The sequence below is a fragment of the Mus caroli genome, chromosome 12 (genome assembly GCF_900094665.2).
Source record: "Mus caroli chromosome 12, CAROLI_EIJ_v1.1, whole genome shotgun sequence".
In the NCBI taxonomy this organism is placed as follows: Eukaryota; Metazoa; Chordata; class Mammalia; order Rodentia; family Muridae; genus Mus; species Mus caroli.
This window is the reverse complement of record NC_034581.1, coordinates 21,430,137-21,454,983: the sequence shown is the minus strand read 5'-3', so window position 1 is coordinate 21,454,983 and position 24,847 is coordinate 21,430,137. Positions and strand designations below refer to the sequence as shown.

Here is a 24,847-nt window from a genome sequence, read left to right as displayed (position 1 = left end):
TTTTTTTCTGCGGGGTAGACAGAAACCCTTGTCAAATCCACTCAGTTTTACTAGACAAAGGAAATGCAGGAAATGCATAGCTTAAAAATATCAAACAATGAGCTTTGATTACAAAAGCGCTGTGGTGGTGAGGAAAACATACTTGAGCCACCATAAGAAGCCAAGAGGACAATTTCTCTGCATGCCAAAGATTACCTCTTCAGGGAAAAGGCTGAATTGTCATGCCTGCATGTGTGCATACATATGTAGTTATAGATGGTTGTGAATGGATATGCGGATACTGAAAATTTAATCTGGATCCTCTGATGCAGCCAGTGCTCTTAACTGCTGAGCCATCTCTCCAGCCCCAGAAGAGACCTATCTAAATTATGATGGGATATTCCTGGTGTGAGGGGGTCTGTACTGGCTGGTTTTGTGTGTCAACTTGACACAAGCTTGAGTTATCACAGAGAAAGGAGCTTCAGTTGGGGAAGTGCCTCCATGTGATCCAGCTTGCAAGGCATTTTCTCAATGAGTGATCAAGTGGGGGAGGGGGGGCACTGTGGGTGGTGCCATCCCTAGGCTGGTAGTCCTGGGTTCTATAAGAAAGCAAGCTGAGCAAGCCAGGGGAAGCAAGCCAGTAAGGAACATCCCTCCATGGCCTCTGCATCAGCTCCTGCTTCCTGACCTGCTTGAATTCCAGACCTGACTTCCTTTGGTGAGAACAGCAGTGTGGAAACGTAAGCTGAATAAACCCTTTCCTCCCCAGCTTGCTTCTTGATCATGGTGTTTGTACAGGAATAGAAGAAACCCTGACTAAGGCAGGGTCCTCAACTATGTACAGTAGACAAAGATGCTAAGCACTACCTTCCCTCCACCACTACCACAATCTGTGCCTGACTGTGGGTGCGATGTCAAGCTGCTTCAAGCTCCTGCTGCCTTGACTTCTCCATCCCAGTGAACTGTATTCGGAACTGTAAGCTAAAATACATACTTTTACCCTTATATTAATTTGTCATAGAGCATTTTATCATAGCAACAGGAAAAGAAACAAAGATATATGCCATATTACAGCTGTAACTATTGCTTTCATCTTTTGATTTTGAGACAGAGCCTAACTGTGTAGCCCTAGCTAGCCCGGAACTTGCTACACAGACCAGGCTGGCTGGCTTCAGAGTCATGGACAGCCTCCTGCCTCTGCTTCCCTAGTTATTATTTTAGAGCGAGTCTGCTTCTTTTAAAGGCTACTGTACAATAGTCCGCTGTGGCAGCAGCCCAACAGATCTTACATTTACAGTGATTTCAAGAGACCACATGAAAGAGCGGGCGGCCTTGCTGTCTCCACGCGTGTCACCTCGGCTGTGAACAATGAAGGTGGACTACCATTTTTCTCAGGAAGCATCTTGTCAATAAGGAACAAAACTCCGCGCCCGAGGTGTTAAGTAACATCTACATGTTTTGAGTTAATGATCCTCACGGTTCCATTTTTATAAAATTCCACCTCTCCTCAGACTTCAAGTTCTCCTGACTGCCAAGTCTGCTTTACAGCTGCTGTGCGTGAAGTGGTCTGAGCGACGACAGAAACACAATCCTACACAGGCACGAGCTGAGAACAGGGTCCTGGAGCCCCGCTGCTTCCTTCCTCCCTACCTAAACAATTATTGCCATTTTCAGTTGACTCTTTTTGAAGCATCTAAGATCAAACCCGAGGTGTCGGCACCACAGTTACCGTAAACACTGCTGAAAACACCTCTAATTGGAATGGTCCTGTTTTGACAGGACCACTGTGTCGCCACTGCATGTGAGACAACCAGCACAATTTCTTGCGTCATCCCATTTATATTCAGATTTTTTTTGTCTCAAAGTTGTTTTTGTTTTGTCTTAGAGTAAGCATCCAAAGTTGTATGCTGTGACTTTGTTTGAGTTAAATCATTACATTAACAGTTACAGCATACTGATTGTCCTAACGCTACTCGTCCTTCCAAATAATTAGCTGGAATTCTTTTCTTCATAGCAGAACATGCCCTCACCAACTAGGATTATTTGGGCAAACTGAATTATGGATCCTGCCAGTAAGGAGGCTGAGTAAGTAATTATGGAGCTCAAGGCCCGGAAGCCTAAAAGATCTTAGAAGCCTAATACAATAGGCTTTTTATTAAACAGCTTTATTGAGCTAAAGCTGACACATTATACAAATCGCCTCCCAAGTATGCAATTCAATACTTTTCATCAGATGTGTAAAGTCGTGAGAGTTCAGGGCATCTCTGATGCACGCCCACCGACCCTAGTGCTTACCTGTAGACCCTAGGGTTGCCTGCCCATCCCAACCATCCACTGATTACATCCTGTCTCTAGACTTGTCCATCCCAGAGATTTATGACTCAGTAGAACAGTGCAGCATTTGGTCTTTTGTGTCTGGTTTCTTCAGCTTATGCTCCAAAGGCCCTATGTACATTTATTCCTTTATTACAGGATAGCGCTCCGCTATCTGGATGCAGAACACCATGTTTATCCATGCACAGAGTGATGAACATTTGGGTCATTTCCAGCTCCTGGCTCTTTCAAATATATCACCATGTGTAGATATATCCTTCTGTTTCTCTTGAGGAAAAACCACAGCATGAGAATTTCCAGGACATACGGTAAGGTAACTTTTAGAGACCACGAAAATGTTTTACAATGTGACTGTACAAATTTCTAAGCAACGTACAAAGGCTCTAGTGCCCCCATCTCCTCAACAATGCTGGGCCTCGCCATTACAATCCATCCTGCTGCATTTCCACTGATATCACACTGTGATTTCAGCCGCAGCTCCTGACTACTGATGCTCAGCACTGTTTTATTTGGTTATTGGCTAAGAAATGTCTAACCAGCACTTCTGTCTTCTCTTAAATCAAGTCGCTTCAACTGTAAAGGGTCTTTAACAGGGATTTGTTTAGCCAAGATTTTCCCCACTGGTTTGTCTTCATTCTTAAAGATCTCTTTTGAAAAACAACATTTTAAATCCTGAAGTACAGCAAATTTTTTGAGTATTCTTTATCTAAGAAGCTTGGAGCCAGCGTTCTAAGGGGTTCCGGTGTAAGCTGTTACATTTGGGTCTGTGGTAAGCATCAGTTTATATAGAATGCAGGATAGCAGGTTTTTGGCTTTTTGCACATGGGCATCCTCTCATTATCGCATCCCTGGTTTCAAAGACTTTTTTAAAAAGATTTTTTTATTTATTTATGTTTATGAGCACACTGCCACTAACACACCAGAAGAGGGCATTGGATCCAAATTCAGATGGCTGAAGGCCACCATGTGGTTGCTGGGAATTGAATTCATAACCTCTGGAAGAGCAGTCAGTGCTCTTAACCCCTGAGCCATCTCTCCAGGCCCTCAAAGAGCATCTTTTTACCCCTTAACTGCCTCTGGCCCTTCAGTACAAGGGTTCAGTTTTATACTCTCATCTTTTCTAATGATGTGCATGCCTGTCCTCACACGAACCACAAGTGTCCCGATTCCTACATCAGAGTAAGTTGAGAAACTGGGATGTGCAGATCCTTCGTCTGGTGTCCTTTTTCAAATAATTAGGCTGGGTCCTTATTTTGCCACATACCCAGAAACTCTTGACAAGAGTCTTTGTTAGTAACTGCACTGAGGACTGTACTGAACCTACACATCCCTGGATCAACTGAGAAGAATAGCCAGCTGCCAACTTCACAATATACAGTTTTAACAACACAGAGTCTCCCAACTCACAAATATGAAAGACTGTATTTAATCTTTACTCTTTGTAAAGGAGTGGTACTCAACCTATGAGTTGAGATCTCCAAAAGGCCATCGGAAAACACAGAGATTTATACTACAAGTCATAACAGTAGGAAATTACAATTATGAAGCAGCAACAAAGTAATTTATGATTTGGGTCAACACAACAAGAGGAACTGTATTAAAGGGTCACAGCTTTAGGAAGGTTGAGAACCAGTGCTCTAAAGGGAGTTTGCTAGTAGTTTGCAAGTGAGTGTTAAGTTTATTAACTATTTTTATTTATTCTTTTAGATTCTATGTGCATGAAACCATTTTTATGCTTTCATTTTGGAACATTATCGTATATGGAAATATAATTGATTGTATTCTATTGAATTGAATAGAATACAGTTGTAGCCTCACCAGTCTCACTGGGTGAGATTTATCATCTCTGATGTCACTGACATTTGCCCATTAATTTAGCTATGTCCCAGGTCTTCTCTATTCCTCCTTATGGACTTCTTTTGCCATTTGGTACTATGATATTTTCATTTAATCTCTGTTGCTGTGTATGTGTATGAACGCGTGCGTGCACGCATGGATGGATGGATGTATTTGGTGAGACAGGGTCTTACTATACAGCCCAAGATGGTCTCAAACTTACTAGCCTCAAACTAACTATCCTCCTGCCCCAGCTTCTCCAGTGCTAGAATTACACCACAGGCCTGGTTTCCCGCATTTGAGGTTTTTTTGATATACCTTTTCCTTACCTACTTAGTGATAACTGGAAGGACAGTGCATGGCTCTTTCTTCATAATGTATTTTACATTAAGACTGAGTGAATTCTGAAAAAACAAAGTTTGTAACCAATAAGGCCCCCACCCTGTTCCTTTATACTAGCACTGCCGTCTGTACTAGATATTACAATCCTAAGAACACAGCCTATGTCCTTCAACAAAGCTGAGGGAAGAGAGTGCCTGCTTGGTGTCTCTCACCCGGACCTAGTTACATCCATTTGCCTTTCCTGGGTCTCCTCACGCCATCCTGCAGACGCAGCTCACTACATTCTCTTTCAAGCTGAAGGACTTTCTTTAGAACTTCTTGTGGGTCAGATGTTTGTCCTGGAATCTCTTTATCCCATGCGCTCTTTTTGATGGATAACCGTATTGGATGCAGGGGCTGTGACTGGAATTCCTTTCTTCAGCTGTTTTGTATATGTCATTCGCCTTCCCTCTGGCTTCTACTACTTCTGAAGAACTGTTATGCCTTGAATTTCTCTTGCTGATTTCAAAACACTCTACTGGGGGCCAAAGAGATGGCTCATTGGTTAAGAGCACTTGTTGCTCTTCTAGAGGACCAGGGTTCAATTCCCAGCACCACATAGCAGCTCAAAAGTCTAAATCCAGTATGTCTAGCACCCTCACACAGACATATATGTATGTAGGTAAAACCAATGCACATAAAATAAAATAAAAACAAAATACTATAAAATAATTCTAAAATAATAAAATAAAAATAAAATCCTTTGAAATGTTCTATTCTGATGGTCTTAGGATAACTCACATTCACCCTAGCTTGGGTCTCAGATCTGCAGATGACTGCTTTACATTAAAATTAGGAAGTCAGAGACCATTATGTCTTCACATGGATATATCAGATTGACTCTGATTGGTCATTTTCCTTGAGTATCCTATGTCTGTGTTGTAACTGTCTAATCACTCACAAATGGGGCATAGCAGATCACTGCCTTCCACATAATATCAAGTCAGCTCAGGTCTGACCTTACAGGGCTTAAGCCTCCCCCCCTCAGCCAAGAATGTGCGCTGACAGGTCTCTGCGGACTCTCATTTCCCTTCCTCTGTCAGCCTCTGGAGAGGGTTTTCTACTCTCTGCTCCTAATGTAGTCAGAAACAAAGGTGCCATTTGCATGGGCAGCCTGAACTGGACTGGGCGGGACTAGGGTCAAAACTGAGCAATGCTGCCACAGAGCCCTCTGTGTTAACGTCAAAGTCAGCAACTTCGAAGAAATAAATGCTCAGACTGTTGTTTGCTTTTGGTCAAATTCCAGAGTGCAAAATGGTTTTGACAAATTCCAGTTTGCTTTATGGCTGTTTGGAGGTTGGGGAATAAACAGACTGCCTTCTACTCAAATAGATGCCTATCTAACAATTGGAAATGAGTTTTGTAGACCCACATGGAAACACTGTTTCTGTGGGAAGCAAACTAAACTTCCACCATAGTCAGAGACCGGGTCAGAAGCTCCCTGCTCCGGGGAAGGCAAGACGGCATGAACACTGCCAGGCCTCACTGGAGAGCTCAGTGCACACGAAGGTGTCAAATTCTAAACTGCCCCCTCACTATCCTCAGTGAAGCCACGGCACTGAGGCCTTTCTACCGGCTCCTCGGCACTTGTCAATCTGCTGCACCGTGGAAGGAAACGCAGCAACTTCTCTTTGTGTTCTGAAGGAGATCTGAGCGCCACCGACTGACAACTGTGAACAACTGGCCCCACGTTCATGGCACTGTTTGGGGGAGGTTGTGGAACTTTTAGAGCATGGAGCCTTGCTGGAGGAAGTATGCCACAGGGAGGCAGGTTTTTAGAGTTTATAGTCACAGAGTCACACCCCACTTCCAGTTCATGTCTCTCTGTCTCTTTCCTATTCTCATGCCTCCTGCCATGCTTCCCCTACTGTTACCCCACCCATACCCCCACTTCTAGAACCATAAGCTACAATAAACTCTTCCATAAGCCACTTTTGGTCATGAGATTCTATCACAGTAACCAAAAGTAGCGTATACACAGCAGGGTCCACTTTATTGTCTGTTTGCTCACTGTTTTTAATTGACATGTGATTATATGGTATAGTGTGATGTTTTGCTACATGCATATATTATATAATAATCAAAATATTTAACATTAATCACTCATATATTTATCATTTCTCTGTGCTAAGGACATTTAAAAACCTATCTTCTAGCTATGTGGAGGTATACAGTGTCGTCATTAGAACCTACTGCAGGCATCTAACAGCAACTGAACCAATCTCTGCCTAACTCCCCAAATGCACGGGACCCTTTCTAACTCTTGCAGCCCCTGAGAATATCTGTTGTTCCACTGACTTGAGATCATGGAATTTGTCTTTCTGTGCACGATTGCTTAACACGTCTTCTAGATTCATGTGTGTTGGCACAAATGACAGGATTTTATCTTCTCGTGGCTAAATATTACTCTAGTGTGCATACACACTGCATTTTCTTTGCTCATTCATCTGCTGACGGACTCATACTGGTTTCATGGCTTGGCTGCTCTGAATCATGCTTCAGTGAACACAGGAATCTTGTTTCCTTTGGGTATGTACCTAGGAGTGGAATTATGGATCACATGGCAGTTCTATATAAAAATGTTTAGGACTCCAAAAGCACAGTCAACAAGAGCAGAAACAAATGGAGCTACGTCAAAACAAAATAGCTTCTACATGTGCAAGTCAAAGACAGCACACGAGTTCACTGACTGAAGAGAGCGCCACCAAGGGAGTCCACAGAGTGAAGGAAAAGGCAGAACCAGGGACGCTGACAAAGGGAAGACCCAGGACACAAACAAGGACACCCCACACAGGACAGACACTCCATCACTGTGAAACAGACACGGCTAACCTCCAACACTATCTACTCACAGAACAGCTCGGCTCCTTCCCAGACTCTGGATAATCTTATACTACTTAAAACCTCTGCTCTTGTTGGGAAGTCAGAGCTGGCTGGTCATCTGTCCTCCCTATCAGACCAGGTGCTGGCTCAGCGGGAACAAAGAGATCTCAAGGAGTCACAACCACAGTTGTGAGGGATTCTGTTTGTCCTTTTCCAACTCCCTAACCATGCAAATAAGTGATGGGGCTCAGTGACTTCCTGAGCCAGGCAGGTTGACTAGGACATGCAGCCAGTGCCTGCTTTGCCCCCTCCCTTCTTACTCACAGAAGTGAACCAAACCGCCTCGCTGAGTAGCATAATGAAGTCACTTTGTTCTTTACAGAAAATTCCCAAAGTTGCTTTCTGTATGTAAATTAAGTGGGCAGTAGGCATGAAGCAGTCTGCTTTAATCTTTCACACGGTGAAGAATAACAATGTAGCTCACATCAAGACTCCTTATCATCCAGTTAAAGAGTCTCCAGCGCAGCCTCTCCTGGCATGTGACCAGACACGGGGACATCAAAACCCACATCTGACAAGTGTGACGTGGTCTTGAAATGGCTGAGAAACAGAATTATTCACAAGGAGCTATCCAGGTTTCAGCCTATATTCTATTTGCTACAAAACCAGGACTCTGGAGAGCATGCCTGGAAAGGGTCTGTCGTCTCCTTTGGACCTCAAGTCCAACAAACCGCATTGCTAGGCCTAAGGCAGGGAAGTCTGTGGCTGTCTGACCCTCAGGAGAGGCACTTTCTCCTTCAACTCCAGCCAACCCACACCATCACACTTCAGGGAAATCCCAGGTAGACAGTAGGGAGAGATACGATCCCAGCAGTCCTATAGAGCTCAAAGGCTTCTTGCATCTGTTTCAGCTCATGATGTAAAGACCAGGACCAAGAGATGGGAAGTGGAAGGCGACACCTGAAGCTAAGCAAGAACTGAGCTGGTTGAAGCCTCTTAGAATCTGGGGCTTGAGACAGAAGATGGTCAGCTCTCGAGCAGTAACTCCACAGGTGTGCTGTGTACCACTATGATACTGTGTACCTCTGTCCAGCGAGGCTCTGAGAATACAACATGGAAGGAGCCTCAGTCTGTGCCACCTGCAGACCAGAGTCTAATGCAGGAGACAAACATACAGGCTTCCAAGTACAAAGCACACCATGGCTGGGGCTCTGGGAAACTCTCTCACTCAATCCCAGTACATACAGTTTTGTACATGCGCGCGTGTGTGTGTGTGTGCGTGTGTGTGTGTGTTACCAGGGACTGAGCACATGGCCTTGCACACACTAAGCAAGCACTCTAACACTAAGCTACATCTCCAAACCCTCCCTCTTTCTTATTTTAAGAGGAGATCCTTGTTTTGTTGTTTGTTTTTGTTTTTGTTTTTTTGAGACAGGGTTTCTCTGTGTATCCTGGCTGCCCTGGAACTCACTCTGTAGACCAGGCTGGCCTCGAACTCAGAAATCCGCCTGCCTCTGCCTCCCGAGTGCTGGGATTAAAGGCCTGCGCCACATTTCCCTATCTGGCCTTAACTTACTACGTAGGTCTCAATAGGCCTTGGACTTTAAAGCCTCCTGCCTCAGACTTCTGCATGCCTGGGGGTTGTAGGTGTGCACCAACTGTTTTCACATTTTAACATCTGTGGAATCAAGAATACCCCTCACAACAACTGCATGTGATCCTTTTTTTTTTTTTTTTTTTTGGTGGTACGTAAAACAATGAAACAATTAAGTCCCATGGTATCCTTCTAGAATCCACTGGTCTTGCCATGTTCCCCATCATCCTGAAGCAGGATGATGGAATGGCCTTTTGAAGCACAATTACAGGGCCAATTAGGTGGCAGCAGCTTGAAGGCCTGGGGTCCCCAATATGTATCCACTATGTGGTACAATTTCTTCAATCAGCAGGATCCACGGGTGCAGAAGGGATGAAGGGGAAGGTGGTTCCACCAACTATCACCCCGAGTATCCCACTACAAAAACTTTAAGTTCTGTTGACCTAGAAGTTTTGGTTCTAAGAGTGGGGAGCAATCCTGCAAGGAGTCACAACAAACATCTCACTGAACTGGGAGCGCAGACAAACCCCTGGCCAATCTGGCCTTCTGATGCCATTAAGCCAACACGCTAAGAAAGGAATAATGGGGTGATTGGTCCAGATTACCAAGGGGAAACCGGACTGCTTCTCCACAAGGGAGGTAAGAAAGATTATGTCTGGAGTGCCAGAGATCCTTCAGCACACTTCTTGGTGCTACCACGTCCTGTGATTAAAAGTCAATAGAAGACTACAACAGCCTAATCCAGGCAGGATGGCAAAGGGTACAGGCCCTTCAGGAATGAAGGTATGAGTCACTCCTCCAGGACAAGAGCCAAGACCTGCTGAGGTGCTTGCAGAGCGTGGAGGGACTACAGTAGTAGAGGAAGGTAGTTATAAATACCAGCTAAGGCCATGCAGTTGCAGGAAGACGATTATAATTGACTTGAGTGTTTCTGTCACATTTTGTTAAGAATGTGTTTGGGCAGATATCTCTATTTCACTTCCGGATTTATTACATAATGTAATAACACCAATTAAAAGAATATCAGTGGTTATCATATTTAAATCCTGAGATACTAAAAGAATGTCTCTCAAGAAACATTGCCACCTCTTCTAAAATGTATAACACACTTGTGGTTTGTACCTGGGGAAGTTTTATCATGCCGGGCAACATTATGACCTGGCTATTGTTTTCATTTGGAAATTAAGCATGCTCTAAGGAGATGTGATTCTGTGTACATTGACAAGGGGTCTAAAACCCAAGCGGATGCATACACCTGGGAGGGAGTTTTCCTAATTATATCTTTTGAAATGGAAGACCCTCCTTGAATCTGGATCTTCTGAGGTGGGAGATACACCTTTAATCTGGGCTACGCCTCCTGCCGACAGACTAAATGAAGGACGAAGTAAAGGAAGCTCCCACTCTGCCTGCTCGCCCTCATCCTCACTGGCAAATCCGTTCCTTCACTGGCCTTAGAGCATATCTCTTTGGCATTCCAGAAGGTAGTGAAGACCAGCAGAGACATCAAGCCTCCTGGACTGAACAATGACTAAACTCTTGGACTTCCCATGGTTAGGCAGCCATTGTTGGGCTAGCTGGACCACAACCTATAAACCACTCTAATAAATAAATCCCACAGACAGACAGACAGACATTCTATCAGCTCTGCTCCTCTAGACAACCCTGACTAATTCAGGGGTCTCATTAGATTCTCAGACAATCCAATGAAAGTAATCTCTATTACTCCCGACTTAACAATGAGGAAACAGGTGACAGGAGCTGGGTAACCTGGATAGTTTGTCGTCACATCAACCAAGGAGGTGAAGGGACTTGACTGAGCTGTGGTGCCACACCACCTGAAAGCAAGGGTTCTCCTGCAGGGTCCATAACACAGGCAGCTTGCCAGTTGTGCAAAGCAGTAATTCACTCCACTAGAGAAGGGAAAGGGCCCTCCAGGGTCAGGCAGACAGGGCTGGGAAAGGACAGCAGGAATTCATGTGGGGGTGGGGTGCCCAGCAAACACAAAGGAGCAGAGTGCGGAACAGTAGGGGGTGTGTGTACAACTACAAACGGTTCATTATGGCTGGTCTGGCAGCAGCCAAGGAGTCAGTGCTATGAACTGAGAGTGCACAGGCAGGCAGGGCAGCCGCAAAGCCTCTGCAAAGCTGCCAACTCAAGAGTCTGAAGCAGGAGAGAGGAGTGATCAGACGGACATTTAGAAAGGCCACCTGGGCAGCAGGGCACAGGACAGGGCAGAGCTGGGACAGCTGACAAGAGGCCAGGTACAAGAACAAAGAGGAGCAATGGTGGCCCAAGGTGTCAGGAGGGAGAGAATAATAGCCAATGCTCACTGCCAGCCTCTGGGGCCTTAGCACATGCTGGGCACTCTCTCAAGTGCTTAGAAATGCCCAGTGCCCAGAATGACCCAAGAGGAAAGTGAAGCCAAGGCAGCTCTGTGATGTGGGGAGAGAGGAGGAGGGTTCATTCCTGTCTCCTAGCCTGGCTCTTGGAGGAGAACAAGGCAGAAAACCAGAGAGCAAAGATGAAGTCCTCTCCTCCGCTCACCCCCACCCCCGGCCCCCGTCCTGGTGCCCCAAGCTGGGATGATAATGGATAGAACAGAAGCAGAGGTTCTTCACCCAGTTAAGTCCTAAAGACAAGACCAGACTCCGAGCAGAGACCACATTCCCAGTTAGCCTCCCTTCCTTGGCTTCTTTCCACCCCGAATCTTTATGCCTCAAGAATTACCCTTTTTTTTTTTTTAAAAGAAAGTTGATGTGTGTACATGTTTATATGACTAGAGGATGTCAAATTTATAGATCACAGAAACTAGAGACTGGTTTTAAAAAACCATCGTGTGGATCACTTGAAAATTTGAAAAAGAAGAAAGAGAAAAAAAAAAAAAAAAACAAAGAAACAAAAGTGTGACAATCTGTATATGCTCGGCCCAAGTAGTGACACTATTAAAAAGTGTGGCCCTGTTGGAGTAGGTGTGTCCTTGTTGGAGTAGGTGTGTCACAGTGGGTCTGGGCTTTAAGACCCTCATCCTAGCTTCCTAGAAGCCAGTATTCTGCTAGCAACCTCCAGATAAAGATGTGGAACTCTCAGCAACTCCTGCACCATGCCTGCCTGGATGCTGCCATGTTCCCGCCTTGATGATAATGGACTGAACCTCTGAACCTGTAGGCCAGCCCCAATTAAATGTTGTCCTTTATAAGAGTTGCCTTGGGATAGGATCAGGGTCTGGTGAAGGGGCTGGAGGCCCCGTGTTGGGCCGGGAAGGTGACAAAAAGAAGCCCCTGAAACAGCCCAAGAAGCAGGCCAAGGAGATGGACGAGGAAGACAAGGCTTTCAAGCAGAAACAAAAGGAGGAACAGAAGAAACTCGAGGAGCTAAAAGCCAAGGCTGCCGGGAAGGGCCCCCTGGCCACAGGTGGAATTAAGAAATCTGGCAAAAAGTAAGCTGTACCTCACATCTGGGGTGATGTTGACCCTCCTCTTCCATTCCTATTTAAACATCTGGATTCCCTGTCATAACATCTTTGCCATGTACTAGCTAGAATGAAATTTTATCCTGAAGCCTGTTGTACATTGTAATAAACTTTTGTTAAAAAAAAAAAAAAGNAAANAATGNNTNGNNAAAAAAAAAAAAAAAAAAGAGTTGCTTTGGTCATGGTGTCTGTTCACAGCAGTTAAACCCTAACCAAGAAAAGAAAACATGTTTCTGTCTTTGACAGTATTTTCAGTCAATCATTCCTCATGCCTCCTCCAATTTACCAAGGAAAACCAGAACCCTTGAAACACTTAAGCCTACCAGGGAGTAACTCAGTCACAATAGTTCTGCAGAACTGACATTTTCTGCTTTACAATGTAAGTAGCTACAAAGAAAGAGCATGTGATTTAAACTTTCTGTGTACTTTAGAGCTCTAATGTCTCGGAGAGCTATACAGCAGGTGGACCTTATATTCTACAGTCTAGTAGCAGCTTCTCATCTTTGGTGCTGCAAAAGGAAACTGTTTCCAGCATATGAATAAGGGACAAGATTACAGAAAACTCAGAAAGGCAGAAGGGCCAGATCCAGCCTGGACTTCTGCTATCTCCTTTCTACAGAAGGAGCAGCTCAGGCTGCAACCTTGGGCAAAGGTCAAGGTCAGGAAAAGATAAGCCACCCCACCTCCGGCAGGGCTCTATTTAAACAACTGCTGGGCTTTCATCATGGGAAGTGGATGCTCACATTTCTAATACCCCTTCACCTAAGTGCCAGGCAGGTTTTTAGGTCATTAAATACTTTCTGTCATGTTTCACCCTTCCTTTCACGAGCATTTAAATATGGAGGGTGGAATAAGCTGGCAATAATAAAAAGTCACTATTTTTTTTCCTACACAGATTTGTTTTAAAATTATAGTTCTGGTATGTTTACCAAATCTATATTTATTACAAATTTACTAATCGAGCAAAGCATTTCAAAACTTCTGGACAGTTTTGAATAAACTGTGGAGATCACTGCTATTCAAGGACTTAGTTAAAGATTAAATCTTTTTCGAAGACACCCCAGATGCTGCATTCTCAGGAATCTGATATCAAAAAATGTCACACACAGTATCTCGATGGTATCTGGTTTTCTTTCTTTTTTTTTTTTTTTTTTTTTTTTTTTTTTTTTTTGGTTTTTTGAGACAGGGTTNCTCTGTGTAGCCCTGGCTGTCCTGGAACTCACTCTGTAGACCAGGCTGGCCTTGAACTCAGAAATTCACCTGCCTCTGCCTCCCAAGATTAAAGGCGTGCGCCACCACGCCCGGCTCTGTTTTTCTTTCAAAACATGTATCTGGAAGTTTATGCTAGCTGGTAAGCAAAGAAAAACCTTTTTGTTTAAATAAAAAGTTTCTTTAAGCCAGGCGTGCAGAAAGTGCACCTGTCAGAGGTAGACAAGATGTACCACACCACAAGGGGCGGAGTTATCTCGTAGGCATCTAGTAGGCATCTAGTAACCACAGCCTTCCAATACAACTGCAGTCCTTACCTAAAACTCAAAAGAAAATAATAACCCAGCATCCACACTTACTTTCCTTGAAAACCTTTTCTACTGTTGTGATCAACACCATGACCAGCAGCAAGGAAGGAAAGGGTTTATTGGGTTTATGCTTCCAGGCATTGTTCTTCATCAAAGGAAGTCAAGACAGGCACTTAAGGAGGGCAGGGACCTGGAGGCAGGTGCTGATGCAGAGGCCACAGAGGGTCACTGCTCACTGGCTTGCTCAGCCTGCTTTCTTATAGCACCCAGGACCAGCAGCCCAGAGATGACACCACCCACAATGGGCTGTGCCCTCTCCGTCAATCACTAATTAAGGAAAATGTCCTAGAGCTGGGTCTTATGAAGGCATTTTCTCAATTGAGGCTCCCTCCTCTCAATGAGAATAGCTTAGATGAGGTTGACATAAAACACCAGTCTTATACAAACTGCACTGCATCAAAACAAATAACAGACTTCACTGTCATCATCCATCCATCCATCACAATGCTTGCAGGAGCCTTTTTTTTTTTTTTTTTCCAATATTCAGACATGAATTAGAGACTCTTGGGACAAAGGTACTATTAGTTTCTGGATATACTCAAAGCCCAAAGATTAATCTTTATACTTCATTAACAAGCAGTAGTCACACTTTAGTTATTAGAACTACCTCATTTGTAAGTAATATATGATTATTATTTTCAAGACCAGAAAGTTACCTTGGTGGAATGGGTAAGCCACACCCACATGAAGGGTGTCACTAGTGGGTGACAGTGGCTGAGCTTGGCACAATGCCTGATATATAGCAACTGTGGCAACATGACCTACGAATAGGGAAGTATAAAAAAGAAAAAGAAAACCCACTGGAGAGGTACCTGGAGTTCCTACTGAAACACAGCATTTAGTCAGCGCCAGCTATCCCCAGAGAGCCTGCACTTTCCTTAGAACAGCAAAAGGCTCTTGAATATGGTCCACAGAGAACGCTAAGGAAAATAGAAGTGAGGTCCACTTCCCTTCCCGCCACATGTTATTGTCTCTCACAGGATCCCAGGATTACCCTCAGAGAAGTTAATGTTTTCCCCACAGAGTTACTGCTGAGCCACTAACCACTGCTAATTAGCTTCACGAGGACACATTTTCAAATGGCTGGAGGCTTCTGCCTACCAGATGGCAGCTGGAGGATCACCACTCAGTGTGAGCGCGGTTAGCATAATTCAGATAACATTCTTTATCTAGGAACCCACACTTAAGTGTCTCAATAGCAATGGACCCTGGGACTACCCGACCTTGCGATATCGGCCCTATCAGCTAAAATTGCCTCTCTCCCTCAGCACCACCCCTCCTTGCCAGCCGTGCTCTATGGGGAGCCCCAGGGAGAGCAAACAGCTGGGCCGAGAGCACTCCACTGCACGGCAGGCACCTGACCCCACCAAGCAAGCACTTGGGGCCTTGAGCAGGAGAGGCTCCACACTGCCTAACACTGCCTAGAAGCCTCATAGGTAAACACTAGGAACCAGTACCCAACCCAGACAAAGTACATTCAAAACCAAGCGCTATAAAAGTCCGGTCAGCAGAACAGAATGTAACAGACCATTTCCTTAATGGGCTTTATCTATATGCTCAAGCACAAGAGGAATGCAAAGTCTTCTACAAAAGAGTTCAACTCTGGGGAACCCCAAAGTGAACTGTAGCTCACGGTGGTGAATATTAGAGAATAATACAGAGGTTGGGGGGAACAGGGCTCTCAGTCATGACACCAGTGGACCCCAGAAAAAGACCCAGCCAAACTCTGTAACTGAAGGTGGCCTCTGAAAGCATGTCATCTACAAGTTTAAATGCTGCTTCCTGGTGTTCATATCCTTTTCTCTAATTAAAGCATACCCAGATACCCAGTATATGTATGGCACATCTATGACACAGTACCCCTCAGCTGAGACGCCGAATTCATCCAAGGCCCTGAAAGGTCTAATCCCAAAGTTGGTGAAAATTTGGTAGAGCTGGAATTCAATCCCACACAGTACAGCTCCAAACCCAACATCCATACAATCTACCATCGAGGTCAACTGCTGGACAATCTACCATCGAGGTCAACTGCTGGACAATCTACCATCGAGGTCAACTGCTGGAGGTCAGAGTTTGACTTTGACCTTTTCTGTGTCTTAGTCTGCTGCTGGATTTTTACCACCCACTAAGGAAAGGGATTCTCTCTTAGCTTCTGGAAACTGCAGGACAGTAATGAAGGCTAGCCACACGGGTAGGCACCTCGGTTTCAGGACCGTCTATGGTTTGAATCCGAACGTCCCCCTGGGTTCGTGTTGTTAGCACCTATTCCTCAGAGGTATAGTTTGGGAGGCTGTGGAACCTTTAGGGGGTGGAGCCTGCCTTCCGGAAGCAGGTCACAAAAGGCAGGACTCTGAGGTTGTAATCCTGTTTCTGGGCTCAACCCTGCAGCTTGCTGGCCTGCTTTGATGGGAATACTCTGTCTGTCACACGCTCCTACTACCAGGAACCTGCCTCATCATGATGACCTAAAACCTACCAAATCTGTGAGGCAAAATACATTCTCCCTTAGCTGCTTCTGTAAGATACTGGGGTCCCAGCAGTACAGGGTAGCTCTCGAAGGCATCTCCCACAGCACGGAGCCTCACATGCTTGCCCCTTCTCTCCAAATGCGCTCACACTTCTCACATTTTACTCTCTGGGTCATTGGTTTTGTTCACAATCACCAACTTACAAGGAAAACATTCTAACTTCTCGGGACCAATACCCTTCCACGGTCTACCTTTCTGCAGTTTATATTAAGATAATAGCCATTCTCTTCTATTGTTTTCAAAGCTTTGAGACTGTCTTCATGAAGCTGAAAGCAAATTTTTCAGCACAGATTTTTTTTTTTTAAAGTAGAACAAGAAGGGTGTTCTGGTTCGCACACCCATTCACAAAAGCTTATTAAGCACTATTGAAAAGTATATCACAATACCATGGAATCCAACCATGCTGTGTTTCCTTCTGTAGGGAAAAAAGCCTTCCTAAACCCACATGAGTGTGCTGAAGCCCCGATCTCTTCCTTCCATCTTCCATGACCCAGGTGAAGTGGCTCCAGCATCCTTTTCCTCACCCCCAGCCCTGTTCTCTTTCTGGGAAAGAGGAGGAGACATAAATACACCTAGCAGCAGATGGTCCTGAGTGCAATCAAGGAGGCAGCTCTGCTCCTGGGTGGGCTGGAGGCAGAGGACAAGCAGAGGCTCTGCAAGAATCCTGCAGGGCGGGGCCAACATGTAGCCATGAGTCTCTACAGGAGGCAGAGGCTATGGCTGGAGCAAGACTAGGAGGTCAGGAGGACAGGATCTGCTACCAAGCAGAAAACATACTAGTCCACTATCTACTCACTCACTCATTCATTCATTCATTCATTCATTCAGCAGACACTTACTGAGAACCATCTCCCAGGTACTATACCACAACCTGTGACAAGACTTTCCTTATTAAATGGTTTGGCTGAATCTAGCCCAGTTCTGTCTTTGTAAATACGGCTTTACTGGAGCTCAGCACACTCCCATTGCTTCTACATCCTAAGAACAGAGTGTCTGATAGTTGTGAGAAAGGCTTTATGACTCTCAAACCCTAAAGTTCACCACATGGTCTATTGCAGAGACAGCTTGCCAAATCCTACTTTGGAAAATGTTGGCTAAATCCAGCAAAAGCCCAGATCTCCTGATATTAATTAGGAAGAATTACTATCTTAGTTCATAGTGATCTAAAATGTTAGTGTCCAAGAGCCGGTGTTGACACCTAATGTCTACATGAGGATATTTGGAGGTGGGGCTCTGCGTGCGATAATGTCATACAGGAGCCTTATACACAGGTTTTAAACAAGACCTCACAGAGGAGAGCAAGAGCACGCACTATTGCACTTTTGACCTCAGGTCATAGGTAGAAGAGAGCTGAATATGAACCAGGAAGCATTTCTAGGCAGACACACAAAGTCTGCTGCACTTGACCTTAGACTGTCCAACCTCCAGAATTTCAAGAAATAAGTTTCTGCTGTTTTATCAGTCACCAGCATCTGGCATTTTGTCATAGCAGCCTAGACCCACTAGTAATAGAGACCGGCTGCTCTGCTTCTAAACCCTCTCCTGAGTGCCTGTTACCTAGCCCCTCCCCTACAGCACAACTCACCCAACCCCTCCCCCACAACTCACCCTAACCCCTCCCAAAAGTCACCTAACCAACACCCCCCACCCCAACTCCAAAGCCTACATAAAAATACTATCGAAAAAAAAACCACTGGATTCCAGAAAAGTTTTTTTTTTTGTTCTGTGTTTTTAGATGTCTTCACGCATACTAATGTTTCGCCTGCATGTATGTCTGTGCATCAAGTGCATATCTGGTGCCCAAGGTCAGAAAAGGTCATGGGATCCCCTGGAAGTGGAGTTACAGGTGGTTATGAGCCACCATGTGGGTAATGTGAACTGAATCCCAGTCCTTTGCAAAAGCAAGTGCTGTTTTGTTTTGTTTGTTTGTTTTGTTTTGTTTTGTTTTGTTTTTGAGACAGAGTCTTGGCTGATCTGGAACTCCCTCTGTAGACCAGACAGGGCTCCAACTCACAGAGATCCACCTGCCTCTGTCTTACAAGGACTGGCACACATGATTAGAACAAGCACTCTTAGTTAATGGGTTTTGATCCATCTCTTAGGTTCTAATGATAAATATCTAGATATGGATCTGAATGATACAGTATATGAGTGTTTTTAAAAGGAAGCTATAGAAATCAAGTTTATAGTACATTAAAATATTTTAACTGACAGCCGGGCAGTGGTAGCACATGCCTTTAATCCCAGCACTTGAGAGGCAGAGGCAGGCGGATTTCTGAGTTCGAGGCCAGCCTGGTCTACAGAGTTCCAGGACAGCTAGGGCTACACAGAGAAACCCTGTCTCAAAAAAATAAAAAAAAATATTTAACTGACACATGGTAATGTTACATAAAGTGGAACGCTTATATAATGAGTACCTCATAAAAATCACAAGTGTTACACACTCAGAAAAGTACAAAGCTTCCATTGTTAAGGATTTAAACTCTGGTCCTTCAAATAAATATTTAATATTGTTACACACACATAGATACACAAACATACACATATATACACACCCTACTGAATCTATTTATATCATGCAAAACTACACTAAAAAGAAGGAATACATGTTAGCAAGAAGAAAACAAAATCGAAAAGATAAAGTCCTGTGTGCGTGAACTGAAATAGAAGCAACAAAAAAGGAGACCAAAATACACATCTTTCTAATGATTTATCCTCCTACTGTTTGTTTTTAATACTGACAACTCAAAAGGCCAGGCCTCCCGCTAACTCCATCAGCAGTGACAGACCCAGCACCGAGTTCCAGTGCCCACAAGAATGCACGGACAAGTAGCATCTTCTCCCCCAAAAGTTACTGTAGAGGGCAGAGGGCAGCACTACTCATCCTACAGAGCTGCACACCACCACACAGCGCTATCCAGAACTGTCGCAATGATAGAAATGCTCTCTACGTGCACTGGCCAAAACCATCGCTGAACATGACAGACACACAGCTCCCAAGCACCTGAAATGCAGCTGCTACAATCCAAGGACTGACTCTTATTATTACAATTATTTTGTGAGAGGCCCATACATGAAGAATGTTTGCATCCTTTCCACTCCTCCCTCTCCAACTATGCTCCCTCTCAAATTCACGACCTCTTCTTCCATAAGTATTATTGTTACACACTTACACACACACACACACACACACACACACACACACAGATATACATACATACACCCTACTGAATCTATTTATTGTTGCTCATATGTATACGTGTTTAGGTCTGACCCCATCAGACTGAATTGATACTTATTTTATTATTATTATTGTTTGTATTATTATTTGGGTATTTTAGTGTCTTTTGTTTTTTGTTTTGAGGACCTCAAATGTAAAGACCTCATGCCTCAGCTTCAGTGTTGGATAAAGGTGGGTTAAGAATGCATTTTACATGTTCATAAATTTAAACTCACAGAGCTGGAGCTGGTCATGCAAACACACACCTTTAATCCCAGCAGTCAGGAAGGAGGCTGAGGCAGAGGGGTCACTGAGTTCGAGGGCAGCCTGATCTACAGAGTTCCAGGACAGCCAGTGCTACACCGAGAAAGCCTATCTTGAAAAACCAATAAATAAACAGCCACACAAACTTACGGGGCTACATGCAGTTAGCAGCTGCCACCCTGTACAGTACATGCCTGAAGTGTTAAGACACTGACTGCACAGACAACTCCTGCCTTTCAGGACAAGGCATAACTTTTTTTTTTTTTAAAGCTATGAACTGCCTACCATTCCAACACAAAAGCCCATCCCGATTCCCAGCAGCCTAGTCCTCCGTTCCCAGCAATTTCATCTTCTTTTTCCTCCTACCACCCAGGTCAGAAACACAACTTTATTTTTCATCAGTTATGAAGTATCACCCTGAACCTGCTATCTGTCCAAGGCTTTGCACGGGTGTGTAGGGACTGGAGAGATGGCTCAGTGGAGTACTTGCTCTTACAGAGGATCTAGGTTGGGTTCCCAGCACCCACATGGCTATAACTCCAGTTCTACAGGATCCAACACCCTCTTCTGAACCCTGAAGGCACTGCATACATGTGATACACATTCAGACAAGTAGGCACTCACACGTACACATAAATAAAAATAATCTTTTTAAACATTTAAAATAGAGTTATAATGATACAACACTATCAAAATGTTCTTTTTCCTCTTATCCAAATTAAAAGCACACATCTACAGAAGGAGCAGGAAGGCCAGCACGGGGTGTGGAAGGAAAGGAAGCTCACAGCTGTGAAGGTTAATCTTGTCAATTTAATTGAGTTGAGGGACACCCAGGAGATTCACAGAGCACATTTCTAGGTACATCTGTCAGGGCATTTCCAAAAACTGGCCTGTGGGACGGCAAGTCAGAAGGGACCTGCCCTAAATGAGGGCGGCACCATCCAACAAGCTTGCCAGTTTTCCAAAAGAAAAATGTAGAGGGCGTCTTCGTCCTCAGACCTTCCTGAGTGGGTGGTCTGTTGCTGCTGCCCAGAGTGTCAGTACTCCAGAGAGTCAGTGTAGATTCACACCTATGGCTGTCAGGGAGCCCTCCAGTCCTTAAGCCTTAGGCTAGAGCTACATCATTGCTCACTTCTGTTCTCGGGCCTCCCTCTACCTGAACAGAGAATGCTTCTCTGGCTCTTCAGTGTGCCACTGAAGAACTCCGACGGCCACTGAGGGACTACCCAGCGGCAGGCTGTGTAAGCCTCTCTACTAACGCCTCTTGTATACTATACCCTATAGCTCCTGTGCTAGAGAGCCTGACTAATCAATCGACAGCATCTTACAGCTGGAGGACTGACCAATCAAGGCAACCACGGAAGACACAAAATAAAATTAGATTTAGGGAAGTACTAATCAAGTGCCGAGATTCTGATTTCTTATGCAAAACTCCTGGAGCCATGTGTTCTAGGAACTCAGAAATCCAGTCACATACACCATATGCCAAATGTCACTAGCAGGGTTTGCAGGCGGACCCTGTCCTTGGGTTTCTCAAGCGCCTCTTACATGACATGTCTAGCCCAGCTATCTAGCTATTCAGCTGCTGCTAAGCATCTCACAGCTGCTTAAGTCTACATTCACTGACTCAGTAAATACTCATTAAATGTTTACTGCACACCAAACACAGTTTTGGGAGGTCTGGTTACCCCTCAATATGGTCTCTACTTTCAGAATCCCTACTTTGGGCAACTGCTTCTACTACTTCAGTGTTCAAGCCAGGAACAGGGACATTATTTCCTTGCCTCCTTCCCAGAGTTCCCTCTGGTTACTCAGTCCTAAATTTACCTTCTAAATCTCCATCTACTACTTTAGTTCTGTTCTCTACTGCTAATCACCTGTACACTATGCCAATTGTGCTAAACAGGAACAATCCCGCCCTCAAGGGTGTATCTGCTTTTTGTCACAGCTCAGAGTTCTCCTAGTATCTAATGGGTAGGAGCCAGGGGTACTGCTGAACATCCCACACTGCAAGTCCTTCACATCAAAGAACCGCCCATCCTTAAATGTCAGCGCTGACTTGCATAGACAGGAGAGGGACACACACCAAGATTTTATACTGTGTTGCTTCCTTGAGAAATCATCACCCTTCTGGAGTACTGTTGTGTAATAAATGTGACTCTGTTACTACTTTTGATCAGGCTCTATTCAGGTGAAAGGTATTTTTCTATATGAATGCAGTCAATACTCACTGGTGCATGCTCTCCACTCCTGCTATGATCATGATGCAGTAGGAAATCCCACTTTGTACAAGAAAGTGTAAGGCATACCTATAAAAAGTAAGAATGTGTTAGAAGCAGCCACAAACATCACGTTCAAACGCTACAGATGGGAAAGTACATGTGTAACCTAGAACATTTCCCAAACAAACAAAAACAAAACAAAAACAAAAAACAAAAACCTTAAACCCAAAGCCCAAAGGACACTCTTCAAACACCCTGGACAAGGTGCCCCCCACCTCAGGCCAAAGGAGCTAGATAAATAAAACCGAGCCCCAGAAGCCCAGCTCAATGCCTCAGCACTCCACAGAACCTAACCACAGGAAAGCAGTGTGGGGCCATTTGTATCAAGGACTGCCGCCTTCTTCATAAGTCAAGGAACAGTAACTTTAAAAGGAGTAATAAACACAGCTTTCAGAAAAGTTCTGGCAGAACTCCTATTTCCCAACTTCCCCAAGAGCAGCATCTCGGGTTTGTGCTGACCTTCTTAAGTACCATTCACAAAACAAGTTGCTAAAAACACCCAGATCTATTCTCACAGCACAGTGGCTCGAATCTAATGAGCTTCCTTCTAAAAATACAGTAAGTTACTATGATGTGTTTGTAGAACGTCCTGGCTTGCATGGCAGGCCTTTCTAATGTCTCAATACAGGAATCAAGTATTTTAATGGCAAAACTATTTTATATAGTCACTTCATAAATTTCAGGCAAAATATGATATGGACCTCTAGGACTAAACCCAACCCAAACCATTCCTGAGCGCACACACATGTGCTTGTGCATATGTGTGTGTGCACACACACACACACACACACACATACACACTTGCCCTTCTTATGTTTTATTTATTTATTTATTATATGTAAGTACACTGTAGCTGTCCTCACACACTCCAGAAAAGGGAGTCAGATCTCATTATGGATGGTTGTGAGCCACCATGTGGTTGCTGGGATTTGAACTCTGGACCTTCGGAAGAGCAGTCGGGTGCTCTTACCCACTGAGCCATCTCACCAGCCCACACTTGCCCTTCTTTAACTTCCCTTTTTGATGCCATGATTTACAATAAATCTGTGCAATTGTTATGTACAAAATTTTAATAAGGGTCTTAACACATGACTAAAATTGCTTTATCATAGACTATCAATAACAAGAATATGGAAAAATGCTTACACATTTCTATAGATAAGTTACAAATAAAAAGTAGATCCCAAGACAGGTCTGTAGAAGATAGGCCCTTTACCCACTGTACAGGCAAGGCCAGTTTGCATCTCTATAACCACACACTCCACCCATACACGGGTATACACACCACATACATGCCTCCAGAAAACAGCTATGACCTGCAGTGTTGCTACAATCAGAGGGCTATGAGGAGACAGGAGAGCATATATAAGCATAAATGAAAATAGAAGGAAACTTTAAAATAGTGAAATATCATCTTCTTTATCAACATCAGCAGTCCACCTGCAGACCTTTAGGAAAGTCGCCAGAGACTGTTATGCTCTTTGAAGGACTTTAATTCTTAAAGGGCGGAGCAGCACGTCTGAGGATTACTGAAAAAAGTATTCCCTTTTCTGCATAAATTTTCTTGGGACAGGAAGACTTTGAAGTCAACAGTTTTACTTCTCAAACATCGCTCTCGCGCCTTGACGGTCTTCAGGCTCCTGCTTCTGATACGTTTAGCTGCCTGTTGGGTGTAACATTTAGGCAACTACCCACCATGCTAGCCTTTGCTGCTGTGGTAGGTCAGGCTTAGCAACTGAACTCATCTGTTTTGTGGACTGCACAAATGGCAGCAGGTCCCGGCTCTACCCAGTTATCACACTGGGGAGATTCCTCACGCTGCCCCTCACTGAGCTTCGCCTCATCAGTACCTCGTGCACAGAAAGCAAGCTCTAGCCATGTCAGGTTTCCGGGATTATGAAGTAACACATGGGAGGTGTTGGAGGAGCTAATTCCATACTATCGGAAACAAACGGTAACAAAGAGATGGGACAGAGAAATGCCCATCTTGACGCTGACTGGATAACGGTAATACAGTTTGAGCCTCCCTAATACACAAATTTACTCAAAAAAAAAAAAAAAAAGTTTCTTACTTTGGAGCATCCCAGAATGCAGGTTTGTGTATCAGAGACCTTCAACCAGGAAAGCCTATATAAATATTCCAAAGTCAGACAGTTCTGATCCCAGGAGTTTCAGATAAGGAACACTCACCGCGTAACAGACCAGTCCCTGCTCATGCTAACCAGCACTGTCTGGTGCTCCTCTAGGGTGCTCCAGGCCTCAGTGATTAATCTCTGGTTCCATTTTACAGACAAATAAAGCTAAGGAGATTATTAGGGTGCCCAAAGACAGCATTTGCCAATCACTGAGCACCAATACTCCATCCAGGTCTGACTGGCTTCACAATCTAAGCTTTCACTACCCTGTACTTTCCTGGGCAGTTTTGATTACATTTGTTTGTTGTTGTTGCCTGTGCACATGTTTTGTCTATGGTCCTGTGGAAGTCAGAGGACAACATGCAGGGTTCGTTTCTGCACAGAACCATGTGGGTCCCAGGGATCAAACTCAGGAGAACAGGCTT

At 44.4% G+C, this 24,847-nt stretch overlaps 1 protein-coding gene and 1 pseudogene across 7 annotated transcripts in view; one reads left to right on the top strand and one right to left on the bottom strand.

Annotated features, from left to right (window-relative positions):
• Positions 1 to 24,847, bottom strand: part of Mboat2 (membrane bound O-acyltransferase domain containing 2) — a 132,544-nt gene that overhangs the window by 58,488 nt on the left and 49,209 nt on the right. For 5 of the 7 annotated variants that reach the window (XM_029484759.1, XM_029484754.1, XM_029484755.1 and 2 more), the window contains exon 3: positions 22,237 to 22,314. In XM_029484759.1, the coding sequence (XP_029340619.1) occupies positions 22,237 to 22,268 (32 nt within the window). In that variant the 5' untranslated portion in view covers positions 22,269 to 22,314. Of the gene's footprint in view, positions 1 to 22,236; positions 22,315 to 24,359; positions 24,415 to 24,847 lie in introns of all 7 variants that reach the window. The other 2 variants (XM_029484757.1, XM_029484758.1) reach the window with 1 other exon arrangement.
• On the top strand, positions 10,320 to 12,387 carry LOC110307255 (annotated as a pseudogene).